At 32.9% G+C, this 16,974-nt stretch overlaps 1 protein-coding gene across 3 annotated transcripts in view; it reads right to left on the bottom strand.

Annotated features, from left to right (window-relative positions):
* LOC118441035 (uncharacterized) overlaps positions 1 to 14,976 on the bottom strand; it is a 34,758-nt gene extending 19,782 nt beyond the window's left edge. Inside the window, exons 1-2 of one of the 3 annotated variants that reach the window (XM_035864916.2) lie at positions 14,798 to 14,976; positions 11,437 to 11,557 (exon numbers count right to left, since the gene is read on the bottom strand). In XM_035864916.2, coding sequence (XP_035720809.1) covers positions 11,437 to 11,537 — 101 coding nt within the window. In that variant the 5' untranslated portion in view covers positions 11,538 to 11,557; positions 14,798 to 14,976. Of the gene's footprint in view, positions 1 to 11,436; positions 11,558 to 13,430; positions 13,447 to 14,797 lie in introns of those variants that run through there. The other 2 variants (XM_035864919.2, XM_085658002.1) reach the window with 2 other exon arrangements.
* Between the last annotated feature and the right edge of the window lie 1,998 nt (positions 14,977 to 16,974).

The raw sequence follows: 16,974 nt of genomic DNA, 5'->3' as shown, positions 1-16,974 counted from the left end.
TAATGACCTACATTTTCAATACATTCGATATATATGCGCATGCGATTTTCTTTTATTCTAAGAGTTAAAAAGGAATAAAAGATTTGTACTAACACAAGAAAGGCATAGCCTAGTTAATAAAAAAAAAAAAAAATAAAAAAAAAAATAAAAAAAAGAATATAATTGGAAATAAAGGAAGAGAATTAATATAAGCGTATCGAATGATAATTCTAATGAATATACAATCTGAAAGATGCGATGTTTTACATATTTCTCACAACGAAACTTCAATGCCTTCTAAATCTCGTTAGAAAGCTAATCATTAATTTCTTTGATTATCTACTAAATCCTTTCCACTTGACATCGTTTGTATTCCATCTTTATCTCTATCATAAAATCTTTTGTAAAAATCAACTTTCATTACGTACATCACGAGCTCCTCCCAACCATCCCCCACCCTCTTAAAAAAAGAAAAAAAAACTCTAAAGAAAAATTCGATATATCATGAAAAGTACATATATCATGTAGAAAACATTCCTGTAGGCCGAGACAGACAGACTCGTCGTCGTCGTTAAAAAGATACAAAAGAGAAACACGAGACGCGTGGCCCCGTTTCAATGTCTTAGGCTAATTATTCGTAGAGCGACGCGACGAGCCCTCGAAGAGGACGTTCCATGAGCAGACAACGATAATGATCGCCGTGCTCGCACTCTCGTTTCCGTTGAGACGATATAAATGGTAACGAGCAATGCTTACTGAGTGGTGGGTGCCACATTAAGGTTGGCGGCGCCTATGATCTGCTTGCTTATTGCTATTAGCTGACGAGATACGCCGACACCAAGGCGAATACCGCGTTTATAATTCTCAGCTGGAGGAAATCTTTAGTGATGAGCCATGTAGCAGATTTTCCTCGGTAAGGAAAATAGAAATCGTCAATCATGTCTTTCCACCTTCGATAAGAAAAAAAAAAAAAAAAAAAAAAAACAAAGTACGCGGAAGAGAAAAAATTAGGACGAAATGATAATCGCGTTATCGTAAAGAACGTCATTGACTTAAATTTATAAACTTATCATTCTCTATGAATTTAGTATAAATCTTTTAATTTTGTAGAATAATTCGAAAGAAAATAAAAAAAAAAAAAAAGAAATTGAATGCTTTTATTTCATCGTTTTATGTCTTTTATCTTTCTTATTCAACGATGATATATGAATGAGATAATAAAAAGTAAAGGAGAGGAAAAGTGTCGAAGAAGATGTAATTTGCAGTGTCATTGTCAGTTGGTCAGTTGTATGCCGTAGGTGGTTGCTCCGTAGGTACTCTCAACAAAATTCCAAAGTCGCTAAGCGCGACGAGACTGTGAGAAAAACGAGAAAAAGAAGGAGACCCGTAGAAGAGACATAGGGCTCGGTGGTGTAAGCGAACGTACGAAGAAACGAAGAAACGAATAAACGATGGAAGGAACGAACGAAGAGCGGTGGTGTTCCCGAGGGAAGCACAAAGAAAGTCGCGAGGAATGCCGGGAGTTCCAGACGCGTAAATCGCTCAGCGCTTTCCTGCGCATAGGTGCACACACCATAGGATAAATATAGACCGCGGCCAGAAATATGTCTTTCAGCCCGCACTTAAAATCGTCGCTTCCGCCGTACGTGTCGGAGGCTGCGTTATACCTTTAGGGCCGACTACTCGAAACTCACGCGCTTTTCGACGCCTGATCGCATCCTCTTCGTCATCCTCCTCGTGGCTTCTTCTTCACTTCATCAACGATGAAACAACTTTTCCTTAAGCTTTACCCGTCTGCTTCTACTCATCTGTGACTAGTAACATAACACTGACTTGACACTTCCGCTGTTTAATAACATGGTGTTAATAATAAGCATGGTAAAAAGAAATGCCTCGTCTTTTTTATTATTTATTAGAATCATTAAATATCTTTACAATATGCTCATAATTTCGATCTTAACGATTCATATTGTATGATAATCTCATACAAATCTTTGTATCAATTATTTGTATTATAAGTTTTTCAAATATGTAGTTAACAAAACAAATCTGCCGATGGCCCATTACTAACATAATTACAGATACATTATGATTTCATTGCACATGTTAAATATGAATAAATTTTTTTATACGATTTAATAAATTCATCAAATCTGACAAACTTTTCTATCCTTTCTAAAATTGTGAGATGTAATACTCCGTTATCCATTCGATATAGAGAACTGTGCATGACCTATGATTTCTCTCTTAGCAGGCAATGATTTGTATTTTCTTTTCAATCTCAATTAAGTAATTTTCTAGCCAATTACGTACTTAGCTTTCCGTATTACTTATTTATACATTGTATTATTTTTCTTCTAGCATTATTTTAATGTATATTATATGTTTATCTTTTGTCTTCTATAATGAACATATTTACGTCAATAAATAAATAAATAAATGAATAATAAAAATTCTTAATAAATATTCTTTTATTTATTGATTAAATTCTATAAATTAAAAACAAGCAAAAGAATAACAAAACATTCGTATTGATCATTTACTATTATATAATTTAATTTTATCAAGATATTCTCAATAGATAACTATATTTCGTTCTCTCATCGAATCCAATCTTCCAACATAAAACTACCATCAAAGTGGCTATATTCCTGTTGTGCTCATCCTGAAAAAACTAGATCCGACTCGCAAGAAAAGATTATCGATCCACAGGATCGCTGGCGCATGAAGTCTTTCAAAGTAACAAAATAAAAAATCTAAACGAGCGGCGTTAACAGAAAGATGAATAGAAGATTTATTTTATCATATATAAAGATATTACTTGAAATTGTACGAAGAGAAATTTATAATCAAGATAATAATTTCTCATTGTCAAAAGTCCGTCTCAAAACTCAAAAAACACAGTACTCGTATTTGCATTCTATTTGTTCTATATCTTTTGTTTTTGAATCAATTTTGATATCCTTTTTATATTCCGACGATATTGAGGATCTCGACATTACAGTCGAATAGCTACAAAAAAAAAATGTAGTATATCCTTGTCCTCCTTAACGGAGCATACGAAGCTTGGATTTCCCGATATTAACGATTAAATTGCTTATAGACAAGCCGAGGATACAATAAATTAATCATTTAGGTTAATATACAGATATATAAATTAAATTAACACATAAGGATCAGATCCCTTCCACGGAGACGATAAATCCTCTGGACGAAAGCCTATCGGTAGAGTAAATATAGGCCTGATCTACGCGTGCATAATCGTTGCATATTATTATTATTATTATTATTCTCGACGCGTCGCCTCGGGGAGCTTTAGGTTATTTACGATCGTGGCGTGCGGCTGTTCTTTCGTTGTGACTGGCTGGTGCACGCACACACACACTAATACTCGATTGAAAGGTTTCTATTCACGATGGATAGCGAAAAGGTGAACAACTTTTTTTTTCCTATATAAGTCTCGATTTTCCCGACATAAGAGGAGGAAGACGTTCACGGGACCGAAAGAAACGATCGATTGAATGCTCGTTGATATACCCGCAAAGGTGCGGTTTCACGAGATAGGTCAGCGCCTTTAGCGCGAATTGACTCGCGAATCGGCTTGTGAATTGTACGACGATCGCCTTTCTCTTTTATCGAAGCGAACCGATTCACGAAACATTCGTTTCCCGTTCACGAAATCCTGTACCGTCTCGTGTTACCAATCTTAGATATTAGATTTGATTAGTATATCGTTACTATCATAAAAGATAGCGGAACATTTTTATAAGAAAGTATCTTTCTTTAAATTTCTTTAATTTTTCTCAACATTTTAAACAAATGTTTCAACTAGTGTATAAATTCGTCATGAAAAGAAAAAGAAAATAATCACTAGTGCAGTCTATTGAACTTAGTTCTACAGTTACTTTTTCAAAGCATCGTTGTACCATTGAGAATTGATCTCTACATTTTACGAATAATCGAGCGTATCGAAAGTGAAAGCTGAGATAGCTTGAAATCAATCATATTTTTACTTTGTACCGTAGAATCAATTTTATACACATTTTGTTTAGAAAAGAAACTCATTCGAGATCGACATGTACTCATCTTTATAATGATTAACGGTGATGGAGCGAATGGTAATTAAAGTACACGGTGTCTCGTTCGTATGTAATATCAAAGGTTAATCGAGAATGACCCGAGTTGATCCATGCGTAGACAGGTTTAATTGTAATCCAGAAGATATTATGTCGCAGCGTGCACTCAGAATCCCGTTTCCATGAACGTGCGGAGAAGCATAATGCGAAGAAACGGTAAATCATGATTTCAATTTAATCAACCAAATTTTCCTTCTCTTTTCGTGCCTCGCAAAGTAGTTGTTAACGCAAAAGATAACGGTACTCATCTTTCGTATCTCGAGTTTGTCGAGATGTCGGGTCGAGTTCTCGATAGTTACTCTAAGCTTACGTAATCGATCCTTTTTTTTTTCTAAATTACGTTTAGCACGATATCCGTTTTGCTAACAACGAGAGAAGACCGTTTACGCCGAGCACATGTCGACGTTCGTAAAAACGTTCGCTCATAAATCCTTGACTTTTTGCGGATACATATGTGGGACGGCTCGTTTGTATTAAGCTATACACGTTCTATATTTTTTTAACTGAATTCTGTCATGTCGCATAAGTTTTATAATGTTATACTATAATATAACAAGTAAAATTGAAATAACGATCGCTTAAGGAACCCGTATCAAGTTTGTAACAGCGTTAACGCTTCGAAGGAAATCCTTCGTAATGTAATTCTTCCCCGTTGTTGCGTAAAATCATTTCAAAAGGAACACGAAGTAACATCGTCGGTCTAGCGAATCTTACGATTGACTGTGAGATGATATGTACTTATTACGTACTTATAATACATTATGTATTCATCCTTATTTCTAAAACGTTCGAGTTTCCTCTTTTTTTTTCTTCTTTTCTTTTTCTTTTTCTTTTTCTTTTTTTTTTTGATTTGTTTTTTTCAATAGATTCGAACAGAGTTTGCATGATCGTTATCCTTCGTGTTACGAGTTATTGTCCTCCAATGCGAATTCTTTCAGTAAAATACTCGGACATCGAGATAAAATAGCTCGGATTACCGTGAAATAGATTTTAATCCCATCTGGTAATGTTATTACGACATTAGAAGGAATCGGTAATGGTAATAGTACAACTCTCGTGCCAATAGCTAACCATGCAAAGCGTGATAGTATCCGAAGAAAGACGAAGAGAGGTCTTCCTTTCAAACAAGAAAGGCAAAATCTCATTGCGAAGTTTCTACTTTGGCAATGGCTTGGCAAGTTTATTCGTGCCGTCCTCTCGTTCTACCTTTCGTGCCTCTTTCTCGTCTCGAATTATCGAGAGCAAACGATTTCGACGATTTCAACGACGATTCTACATCACGAAAGATTTCTCAGCTAACAAACTTTCATCCCAATTTTCCTGTTCGCTCACTCGTTAAATAGACACTTCATTAGTGTACATTCATTAATGTGTATCGACATATCGATTATATACGTAGGTCATATCGAAACCAATTAACTATGACACCTATGATGGATGATGAACTGTAAGATTGTATCTCGTTTACTGGAACGAAGAAATAAACCAAAGAAAATTCATAAATGTATTTTCTCTCGACGTCAAATGAAAAAAAGTGTGCATTACTCACAATATAATATCAAATATATATATATATATATATTAATTTCGTCATATTGTCAGATTACTTTCTCTTATATTTCCAATGAAATATTTTTATTTTTATTAGACGAATAAAGTATATCGTATTGTAGTGGTACTTTGGTATATTACGTAATACTCGTCAATAATATATCCCAGGTACGGCACGTGCAAGATAGATCGTTGAAAAGGGTTACGGAAATGATTGCCAAGGGGTCTTAGATCTCTCGTGATGGCTGGTTCGGTTAGAATCTCGGGTAAGCGGAAAGAATCGATTTACCTTAGAAATGAGAACAATTGACGATAGAACAAGGAAAGCAAATGCACACCGCTACGTGACCATCATTCGAACCCAAAGCATTAACCCATTAGAACTTAATTCGATATTCCAACGTGTCGTGATCTGATATTCTGGAAACGGGACACGATCTTGAATCCGAAAAGAAAACGAAAAAGAATTAGAATCACGTCGATTTCACGTGAGAAACTATACATACGTTTAAACTTCAAAAATTCAATTGACTCGTGCTAGCAATGATGAATAATTCAATGGAAAAACGACGAAAACGAATATAACAAAGACTCGTAACTTTCCTCGAGGAACGAACAACGAAATAATTGAAACGAGTAGAAGTCTTCGTTCTTTCATTTTCTTTTTCTCGTTTTTTCTTTCTTCCTTTTTTTTTCTTTTTCTTTCTTTCTTTCTTTCTTTCTTTTTTTTTTTTTTTGATTCTTTCTTCACGCTAAAATTATCATACGCGTTAATCCGTTGATTTCTCTACTCGTCGAGACTTTATTAATGCTAATAGCCATTATGACAACGTACAGCGCACGCGCGTCTTTCAAAAGCACTCGAGATTTCGTTCTCACGAGAGAATCTACTTGTTAGGCTCCCATTCCCAGCGAGATCTCGTGAACTTGATGAGCGGGCAAGCGGAAACGGCTGCGTTGGCAGTAGGTTGGAGCGGCCGGTTTTTTTTTGTCGAAAGTATTTTTGAATGAGAGCTGCGCGATCTCTATATACGTTTTTTCTATGTATGCGTATGCACATATGTACCATACATAATCAACCATTCGCGTTTCCGCGAAGACATCTCTAAATATGTCTCGACATTCAAAGAATTCGACTCGAGAATCTTTTCAGCGATCATCAACGCGACTTTTTGGTTGTTTATTTCGATTTCTTTTTTATTTTTTTGTTTTTGTTTGTTTTTTCTTTTCTTTTCTTTTTTTTTGTTTGTTTCTTTTTTTCTTTTTCTCAGAAAGAAGAAGAAAGAACGGTAAAGAACGTTAAAGAACGGTAAAGAACGGCCAGCTGCGTTTATTTTCCTCGACGAGAAATCCTTGACGACGAACATGCCAGGAGAAAGTTCCCGCAGGTTCTTCGAACGATTAACCGTGCTTACCCTACATATCGCAGGACAACGTCTCGCGTCGGGCAAACCAAATTACTACGTTCTCTCGTGGGCATCGTGTGAATATCCGACGTACGATAGCAAGCTTGTTAAAAGACTCGGTTCCATAGAATTTCCGCAAAGTATTTCGCAGCGTGGAAGCGGATAATATCTTCTCGACAATTTCCATTCGCAAACCGCAACGTTTCATATCGCAAATTATATTACTTCTTCATAATGCTCTTACAGGATGAATATACAACAACAATCCATTTAACTAAACGAACTTGGTTCTTAGTGACGTCATTTCTTTTTTTCAAGATTATCGATAAAGAATGTCATTAAAGGATTACAAAGTAAGATTTCTATGTTTCATGTTATCAAATTCATTAAAGATTATGGTACGTTGATTTATTTAAATTCATTTTTTCTATTGCTTTATGCGTTACATCAAAACCTCAATCTCTTTCATCGTATTTTAATATCAATGTTAATTTATAATCGTTCAAATATTCGTCAATTAAATACGATCGGTGAATGTACGTCCTTCGATTGATTATATTTCCCGGAACTAAATCGAATGATGGAAAATGTCTTCATATTAATGGAAAAGTTATAAAATTAAAATAATAATATCTTTTCAATAGTTTTAGAAATAAATTTTACGATCATCTCCGATCGTGAAAATCGAAAAGAAATCTCTATGGAAAACAAAACTAAACGAGATCTCAAAGTTTCTCGAAAGAATAGAACTGTAAGTTAGCGCTTTCCAAGGAGAAGATTCTCAGTGGACGCTAACACACGGAATTATGTCGCGCTACGTGCATTAATCCAATACGATTCCGTATCTGGGCGTAACGCAATTAGCGGCTTCTCACACGATGTCGTTAAAAGGCCCGACTACTTTGTGGTTTTCCCTTTGCGTGGTTAATTTCATGGTCACTAAGCAGCGCAGGAAAGAGCGAAATCGCTTGCCATTCACGACGACTATGGATACGCTCAGGTGGATGATGATCATTAAACGTTGCTTATACGCTATCGCTTATGAAATTAATTATTCTGCCTTGCTCTATCTCACAATATGGTATCTTGAGTACTTTCTGACGAAAAAGAGAGAGAGAGAGAGAGAGAGAGAGAGAGAGAGAGAGAGAGAGAGAAAACATATACGATCGATAGAGAAAGAAACGACGATACAAATAAGCGATAAAAATAAACGATATAAATTTTATTTCATTTTTTTCTTTTTTTTTTTTTTATGTTAAACGAATATTATTGCATCGTTTACATTGATACATTTCATGAATATAAATTTATTCAAATATTAAAATCGTAGATATGTTTTATAAAATTTTTGTGTCAAATAAATATATGTAAATAATCGTTCCATTTACAAAAATTAATATTAATACGATTTTATGCTATCATCGATGTTTCATTTCGTTTTAGAAAACTAGAAACATTTTCAATCTCGAAAGATATAACCTTCGAAAGGCATCGTTGAATCTCTCGAATGGCGTAGCATTCACACCCTTTGAAATTTTCACGAGTTTACGGCCTATATCGATACCTATCGACTTTCGATACCTACGTATATACTTACTATACTGCAAGAGGAATCCACTTTCGCGTAGCCTTGAAAACTTGACCCGCAGAGAGAAACGGTGCCTTTAGAATCAACGAGGAAATGCGAGTGAGGTGAAAAGACTCGCGATTCGATTTCTTGCCGACACGAAGTCATTGCGTTCGTCATTCATATTGATATTCCACGAGAGCGAAGACAATGGCCTGATTAAAAATCTACAATAAAATCGGTGTCAATATCGTTAGTGCACGATGAAAAAAGAACGTGATGAAAAATTTGCAACTAAAATAATAAGTACATAAGTATGTATCTATCGTTAATGAATCGCCAATATTAAATCAATATCTCGCATTATCTCATTCTCGTTTAATTCATTTTGACGATATGCTGATTATTTATCTATTGACGAATTTCGAAAAAAAACACAATTTTGTGGTTTAACAAGAAGTAATAAAAAGTCAAACTTTGGGAAAACAAATTGTAAGAAAAATTCAACGCTCTTGCTTTCCTCGTGGAATCCCGCTCATCGAAAACCGGTTCTACACGGCGCATAGTTTCAATACGTATCGTACCGAATCGTAATTTTGTACGAGATCACAATGATAGTATAATAAATTCGTATGAACGTTTCTTTTTTTCATTCTTTTCACATACATAGATATAAATATATGTATGTTTGTAACGTACAAGCATGACGATAAACAATTTTCTCGCATATCAACGAACTCGAATAAACTTTCATTAAGCGTGAAGGATGTACGTATATCTATTTTAAGAACGCTTTTCGAAATAATTAATTCGATTAAAACCAACTATCATCGAGAGTAATTGACGCTCATTGAATCGGCCAAAGACTAGACTACGAGTCATTTAAATTTCGTGGAATAAAACAATTGCGAACGTTCACTCTTGTTCCGTAAAAGAGTATCATTCTGGAATAGATGAGTGAGTTCAAATAACTGTATCTTTCTTTAAGGACTGTAGGAAGTGATCGATAGATACGATTTTAGGAAGAGAAAATAAGGTATCATCAACGTAACATTATACTGTAACTATCTAAATATTCTAGTGGCATACGTCTCGCTCGTAGCCTAGTTTCTAAAGTGATGACACTTATGACATCGAAACCAGGTCAGTAACGTATACGATATGGACCCTAGTTTGTCGTTCATCGAGCAAAGCCACGTATGCATTACGCATCTACATATACGTATACAGATACGCATATTCTCTATGCAGTATTCGCAACGAAAGTCACGAATCGTTCGATAACTCGCATGATTTATGACGAGAAACGGAAACAAGTAGCATTTCGAAAGTACAGTACATACATGTACCGATCAGATCTAGAAGCCGTCCTAGATCGTGCTTGGCAAAATAGGATAAACACTGACATAGGATAGATAGCTTACATACTTTACGATCGTATCGAATTGATGAAGACTTTATTCTTATTTCGAAAGCTACCGTAACTAAAAATCACTGCTACGCATGCGCGTAGTACGTCGCGAGAAAAAGCAAATCGATAACTTTCAACGATGTTCATACTTCTAGCTATATATAATTTAATGTCTCCTGACTGTCGTTAACTTTTCGTTACGTTACTATTAAATAAGAGTAATGGAAATAGATATATAGTATATTTTATTATCGTATATCTTCATTAAAATTTTATATTATATCAAATTTTATTAAATCTATCTCATTTGGTATATGTATCTATGTATCTATATTATCAAAAATATCATTTCAAATCGTTTATATTATTATATGTATCATATTATGTTTGTAAATATTTATAGAACTCGGTTGAGTATAGGTTCTTCATAAGAACGAAGAAAATATGTCGATGAGCATAGTACGTTCACGATGTAGAAATATTTTACGAACGGCCTACAAACGATGTACACGTGCTACGCTACACGTTGTAAAGCAAGAACATTATCTAGTAATGCCAATATATTATTTCGATGAAACAACTTGCCAAGCTGTTGTCGTTATCAATGAAATTTATAAATGATAAAATACATGTGATAATTTGTTAATGATTAAAAAATTGTTTATTTCGTTTTCCATACATTTTTTTTAAGAAGAATATTTAATATGATATTAAAATAATACAATAAAAAATCTACACGTTCAAATTTAGCAAATTGATGAAATAAAATTTATATGATAACTCACCTCTTTTATCAAAGAATATTTCTCGTTCGTAAAATGTCACGTCGCGAAAAACGTGGTATTTCGTACTCAATTCAGTTCTCAGGCTCGACTATAGGACTCGCTTAAAAGTTCGGAAACCGTTGCTTCCGGCAACGTGTCGTCGTTCTTCTTATCAGTGAAAGTCACTCTATTAAAATGCGCGTGTAAGCGTCTCGTAAAGGGGAATCGAGTGGATCGTTGGTCTCACAACACCAACGCAAGGTGCCATCGAGACAAACACGAGCCTGCTCGACGGCTTTCCATTTCCATTGACGTCGATTTTACTTTCGGCAAGTTTAATAGATTTTCCGCGCTGATAATCAAGGAGGTCGAGAAATTAGAAGCGAACAAAAACGATAGCTAAAGTGCCGAGGTTTGCTTGCAAAATGATTTATTTTTCGAATACGTCGTTTTCTTTTCCTTTTCTTCTTTTTTCTTTCTTTTTTTTCTTTTTTCTTTTTTTTTTTCTTTTTTTGATTATGACAGTTAGTTAAAATCGATATAGAATCGTATTCATTATTGTGCTAATTACAATTTCATTTTTCAATTTCCTAATAATATTAATCAATTATAGAATACTTACTCGAGGTCAAGATTTTTTAATTCCTCGTCGATGCTCGATATGAACGAATAGTTCGATATATCGAATGAGTTGTAGATATAGGTCTCTCTTGCCTGCTGCATCTCCGTTTAAAATATATTATCTGAAATATACAAACAGAGAAATCATCGATAAGAAAACTATTCTATTTTCATAGATAAGAAAATAAAAATAGGAATGGGTAAGTATATCGTTATATTCTATCACGTGTTAACATCTAAGCCATTTTTCTTATTGGAAAAAAATAAAAGCATGTCTCCATTACGATTAATAAAAATGAAATTATTTCGACGATGAAACGCCGACGCATGATAAGATTCACGCAAACATCTCTTAAAACGCGACACGCTCGTCATCCTAAGTTTAGCTCTTACATAATACACTCGTCTACGGTTAAATGAGTTTAATTGGTACTCGCATTGTTTTTTTCTTAAGCGGATGGTCGTAATTCTTTACTCTCTCAAGCGAATAAATAAAAAAGATAAGCGATAATACGTAGTACAGCATTGAAATAAAGAGAGAAAATATAAGAACATCCTTCGGCGATAAGAGAAAAATAAAAAGATAAATAAAGTAATATCAATATTCGTAGCGTTCTCTACGTTTTCCTATCGCTATGCCATAACGTCCTTGTAATAATTTATAAATACTACTATGGTATTATGGTACTATTTCGAAATACGTAACTAAACAAATATTACAATATGATTCATTTTAATTCAATATGGAAGCATCGCATTACAACGTGATAACTCGTACCGTGAAATCGTATCTCCAAGCGTTTAATTTCTAACGAGATTCCAATAAGATGGCAAAGATACGTTCGAAGAGAACTTTGTAGGGTAGTCGATAATCCAGTCATGGAGAGAGAGTATGCCTTCATGGTTACGACGAAGGCCATTGCACTCTCTGACTGTACTTCTTATTTCTCTTTCTTTCTCTCTTTTGTTCCATGTACAATGTACATAGTTCGACGACCCGGTAAAGAAAAAAAAAAGAAAAAAAAAAAAAAGAGAAAAAAAGAAAAAAGAAGAAAAAATGAAAAGAAGATGACTGTAAAGGAAGAAACGGCTTATTCGACGATTCAATTTCTTCCGGTAATTGTGACTCTTTCCCTGATCGAACAACGTTCCTTTCGATTGAGTAACCCGAAAGATAGACGACGTGTGACCAGTGATCTAGTTTTCTCGGAATTACGCATCACGCGAAAGAAAGAGCTTTCGAAGGTATACATTTATTCAAAAGTTAATGAATTTATTTCCTATCAAAGAGATCGATTCAAATAAGTTTTTATTTCTTTACAAACTTTACAAAGAATTATACGTTATTTTTATGATTAAATAAAAAAAGGTTTTGATCATTTAATCTTTCAGTATTTTTTCAAAAATTGTTATAACGTTATTTGACAATTACTTCATAATAAATAACGTTTGATATTAAATATTTATATGAACAATTTAATGTTGCATACGTTTGCTTTCATTGATTTTTAAGATGATAAATAATATATTAGAATAATATTTCATTTGTGATGGCATTGGCGTGAATTTTTCTTTTTTTCTTTTTTTTTTTTTTTTTTCTTTTTCTTTTATAGCTTTTAAGAGTTAAAAGCCATCCAGTCACGATCGCATTGAATTTTCCATTCGGACCTAACGTTTACCCGTTGACATTAATTGGAAATCGATGCCGTTTGCCTATCTCCATTTCTCTTTCTGTTTCTACGGTACGTTAAACTGACGCTATTTATTTCGAATGGTCGTCCATTTAAAAAAAAAAAAAAAAAAATTACAACGAACTTTTCAAATCTCATAAATATTAATAATAACAAAAGAACAAATTCGAAATTTAAAGTTTGTTTTTTTTCAAAGAATTTCTTTGAATTACAAAGAATTTTATTGAATTATATTAAACGAAATCCGATAGTGTACAAAAGATCTTTGTGATTTCAGTGAATCTCAATTGCAAACTTTACTTACTCCTCGTTAAAGTTTTAAGATGAGGACGTCGTCTCTACAGCTATATGTTGTACAATGTCCGACGTTTTATCCGACGATCCAAACGATTGCACTAACAATGCGAAAAAAGGAGACTCGAGTCTGCCCACGTCTACGAGGGCTCTCTCCGTCACTTTAGTTAGCCTATTACTACCATTAACAAGTTACTCTTCGTACAGCTTTATAGCATTGACACTCACCGATAAAATCTTTTCTTAGTGATAGAAACATTTTTTTACTTATTGACATGGCATTTTGCATATGAATCGTGTGCCAACTTTCCTTCATTAATAATAAATTTATCTTTTCATTTTTCGATCAACGTCACAATCATTACTTTTAAAAACTCATTTTTAAGAATCATAATGAAAGTCGTAAATTATCGTTTTTATATATTTCAAATAGAAAATATATTCAAGGAAAGATTGATCAACAAATTTATATATTCAAACATAATTGCAAAATGAATGATATAACAATATAGATATGTAAAACATCGCTTTCCTCGCTCCGATTAGATTCTTATTAATACATTTACTTCATTTGTTATCATTCTTCAACGTGTATGGATTAAGATCTAACAAATCTCTTTTGAGATTAATTCGAGATTAAAGTATCATTATACAATGATATTACGAGTTATAAATTAATTTGACTATATGATTTATTTATTTAATTTGACTATATAATTATGAATATTTATCTGCGTACTTTGTAAAATATATTTGTAAAATAACTGAGCGAAATATGCCAATCGAATAAGTGGAAAGCAAGATTGTATCATTCCAATAATCAATAGAGACTTGTTGGAAGGAAACAAAAAAATAGGATATATAATTAATATATCAACATAAAAGAAAAAAGTATAAAAATATTAATTCATAATTTTTTCACTGGAAATCTCTTTTCTCCTTCACAAAAAAAAAATTTATGCGTCGGAATGCAGTCCATATATATCTATTATTATCATTTCTACAAACCACGATAACGATAATATCCGTATTTACCTTTCTTGGGAGTGTCTTCGACGAAATTGAGAGTAGGCCGTTATCAAGTCGTGTTATTAATATCTAATAATTGATCGTAACTGATTTTCATATTGAATTGTGTTTAACTTCTCATTGAATTGTGTTTAAACAATGAAATTGTCTCTGTTAATTAATATTCTTTTAATAGCTTTATCAGATCGTCGATAATTTGTAATTCATGCTTAAACATTAATTAAGATTATTGGAAATAATGTAAAGATTTCGTTAAAAACATTTAACATTCTATTATATATCAAAGAGAACAGTAGCATATAATTAAAATTAATGATTATTACAAATAATATGTGATTTTAAACTTACCAAATATTTCTTTCTGTTAAACTCTACAATTTTGGATTTAATCGAAACATAGTGAAGACTATTTTATATGAACAAGATTGAAAAAAAGCACATAATTAAAAATATCACATAATTCACGAATGATAAGTTGAACTTTTGTAGATATATTACAATTCAGACATATCTTTACAAAGAATACTATCTTAAGCCTGTTCACCACCTTTCGCTTGAAGCGTGTGTGACTTCAGCGACAACTATGGACAATACATGAACTACAAGCACAATAAGAGATATTGTTCCAACTTACGTAAATATCGCTACGGCTTTATATGTGTTGATAATACCTCTTTCAAAAATAATCTAATATTCGAATTAGAATTATTTATTAATATTGATATATTAGTGTGTTAGGAAAACGATGATTCTATATTAAAAATCTACATTCGCGAAATAATCTAATCGAATTTTCAAACTAAAATGTTTAAAAACTAAATTCTCGGCAGTACTTTTAATCGTGCTCATGAATACTCATACCTGTGTACTAGCCAACACGCACACAAATGTTCTCCCTATCTTTCCCGTATTCTTGCGTAAAAATTGATGATGAATCTATCTATCTAACCCTCGATGATCCCTCGATGATCCTGAGAAAAGAAGAAGATAAGATGAAAATAAGAAGAGAAAGAGAAGAAATATGAGATAGAAAAGAGAACCGAAGAAAGAAATGAAAAGAAAGTTGTAGAAAGAAAAGAAGAGAGAAAACTGAAAACGATCCGTGTTACGTGTTCAAAATGAGAGATAGATATATTGAATATCGTTCCATCCGACGACCAAAACTGAAGTACCAAAATCGAGCTCGATTTTTGTGTATTAAAAAAAGATCCATCTAAGGGATCCAAAATAGAAGGACCCTTTTCAAAGATTCCACCTGAGAACTCTAAACGATGCTGAAAGAGCAGCCCATACAAAGGCCCATATTCATGGGTCCCATTCATGGGTCCAATCCAAGACATAAATAATGATTAATAAGAATAGATCAAAATAAATAGAAAAAATGGCGAGCATAAGTGAGATTAGAAAAATTTTCTAAATAAAAAGATATCCATAGCTATTCGCTCGGTAATACTTGTATCCCATAAGATTTCGATATATTGTAAGTAGAATATTATCGACTCAGATCTCACTGTGTAAAATTTATTGCATCTGGAAATTCATTTATAGCTTCCCGTACAAAAATCTAAATCAGTATATATTCAATAGGGTCAATTTTAAATCGATAATATATGATAGTATATGTATATACTATAATAATACTCTAATTAATAAGCTTTCATTAATTAATCACTTTTGATGATATTTCATTTTATATATGCGACTATCATAAATGCCCGCGTAAGTTCATGTAAACATATACATATAGATATATCTCTTAGGGATACACGATATGTCTTGTACACATATATATATATTTATACGAACAAAATTAATTTTCTATTATATTAATAGAAAATTAATCCTATTATATTAATAGTAAATTAATTTTAAATACGTACAGTGAAACTGTTAACAGAGATAGAAAGATAACATTAGAATAGAGATAACATTTTAAAGATCTCTCTCATTGTCATTCATCTCTGCTCAACAACAAAATAAAAAACGTTCGAGCGTGATAAAATATTATTACCAGATATATATATATATATATATATATATATATATATGTGTGTGTGTGTGTGTGTGTGTACAAATATGTTTGCTATGCTGTACTATTCGAAAATTTTAATAAATGCTTATCGAGAAAAAGTATTTGTAAATAATCAAAGGACGATCGAGAGATCGGCCTTGATACGACTTTCCCCTATTCGTCATTCTTACTAACGTGTTAGTACGTAGTTTTCGTTCTTCTAAACAACTGTCTAGACGTGTTCAGATCTACTCTTGCTTCGTTAATTTCATTTCATTTAGATTTTCATTTATGTTATATATAATATTGCGTTAATTTGATTTAATTATCTGTTGTTTATTAAAAAACATACATACATCATACACCACTTTAGCGTTTATATGAAAATCAGTAGGAAGAGTAAAAGCTTCTTCTCTTTTACCACGAAGTTCAAGGGGCGCCACTATACGAATCTTTAAACATGAAAAATGTCGAAAACCAACGTTTACGCCAACAGCAAGTCCAAGTATAATTT

Source organism: Vespa mandarinia, chromosome 6 (assembly GCF_050613455.1).
Source record: "Vespa mandarinia isolate Hongniang chromosome 6, ASM5061345v1, whole genome shotgun sequence".
Classification (NCBI taxonomy): Eukaryota; Metazoa; Arthropoda; class Insecta; order Hymenoptera; family Vespidae; genus Vespa; species Vespa mandarinia.
The sequence above is the reverse complement of the archived record's forward strand: the minus strand, read 5'-3'. Positions and strand labels throughout refer to the sequence as shown.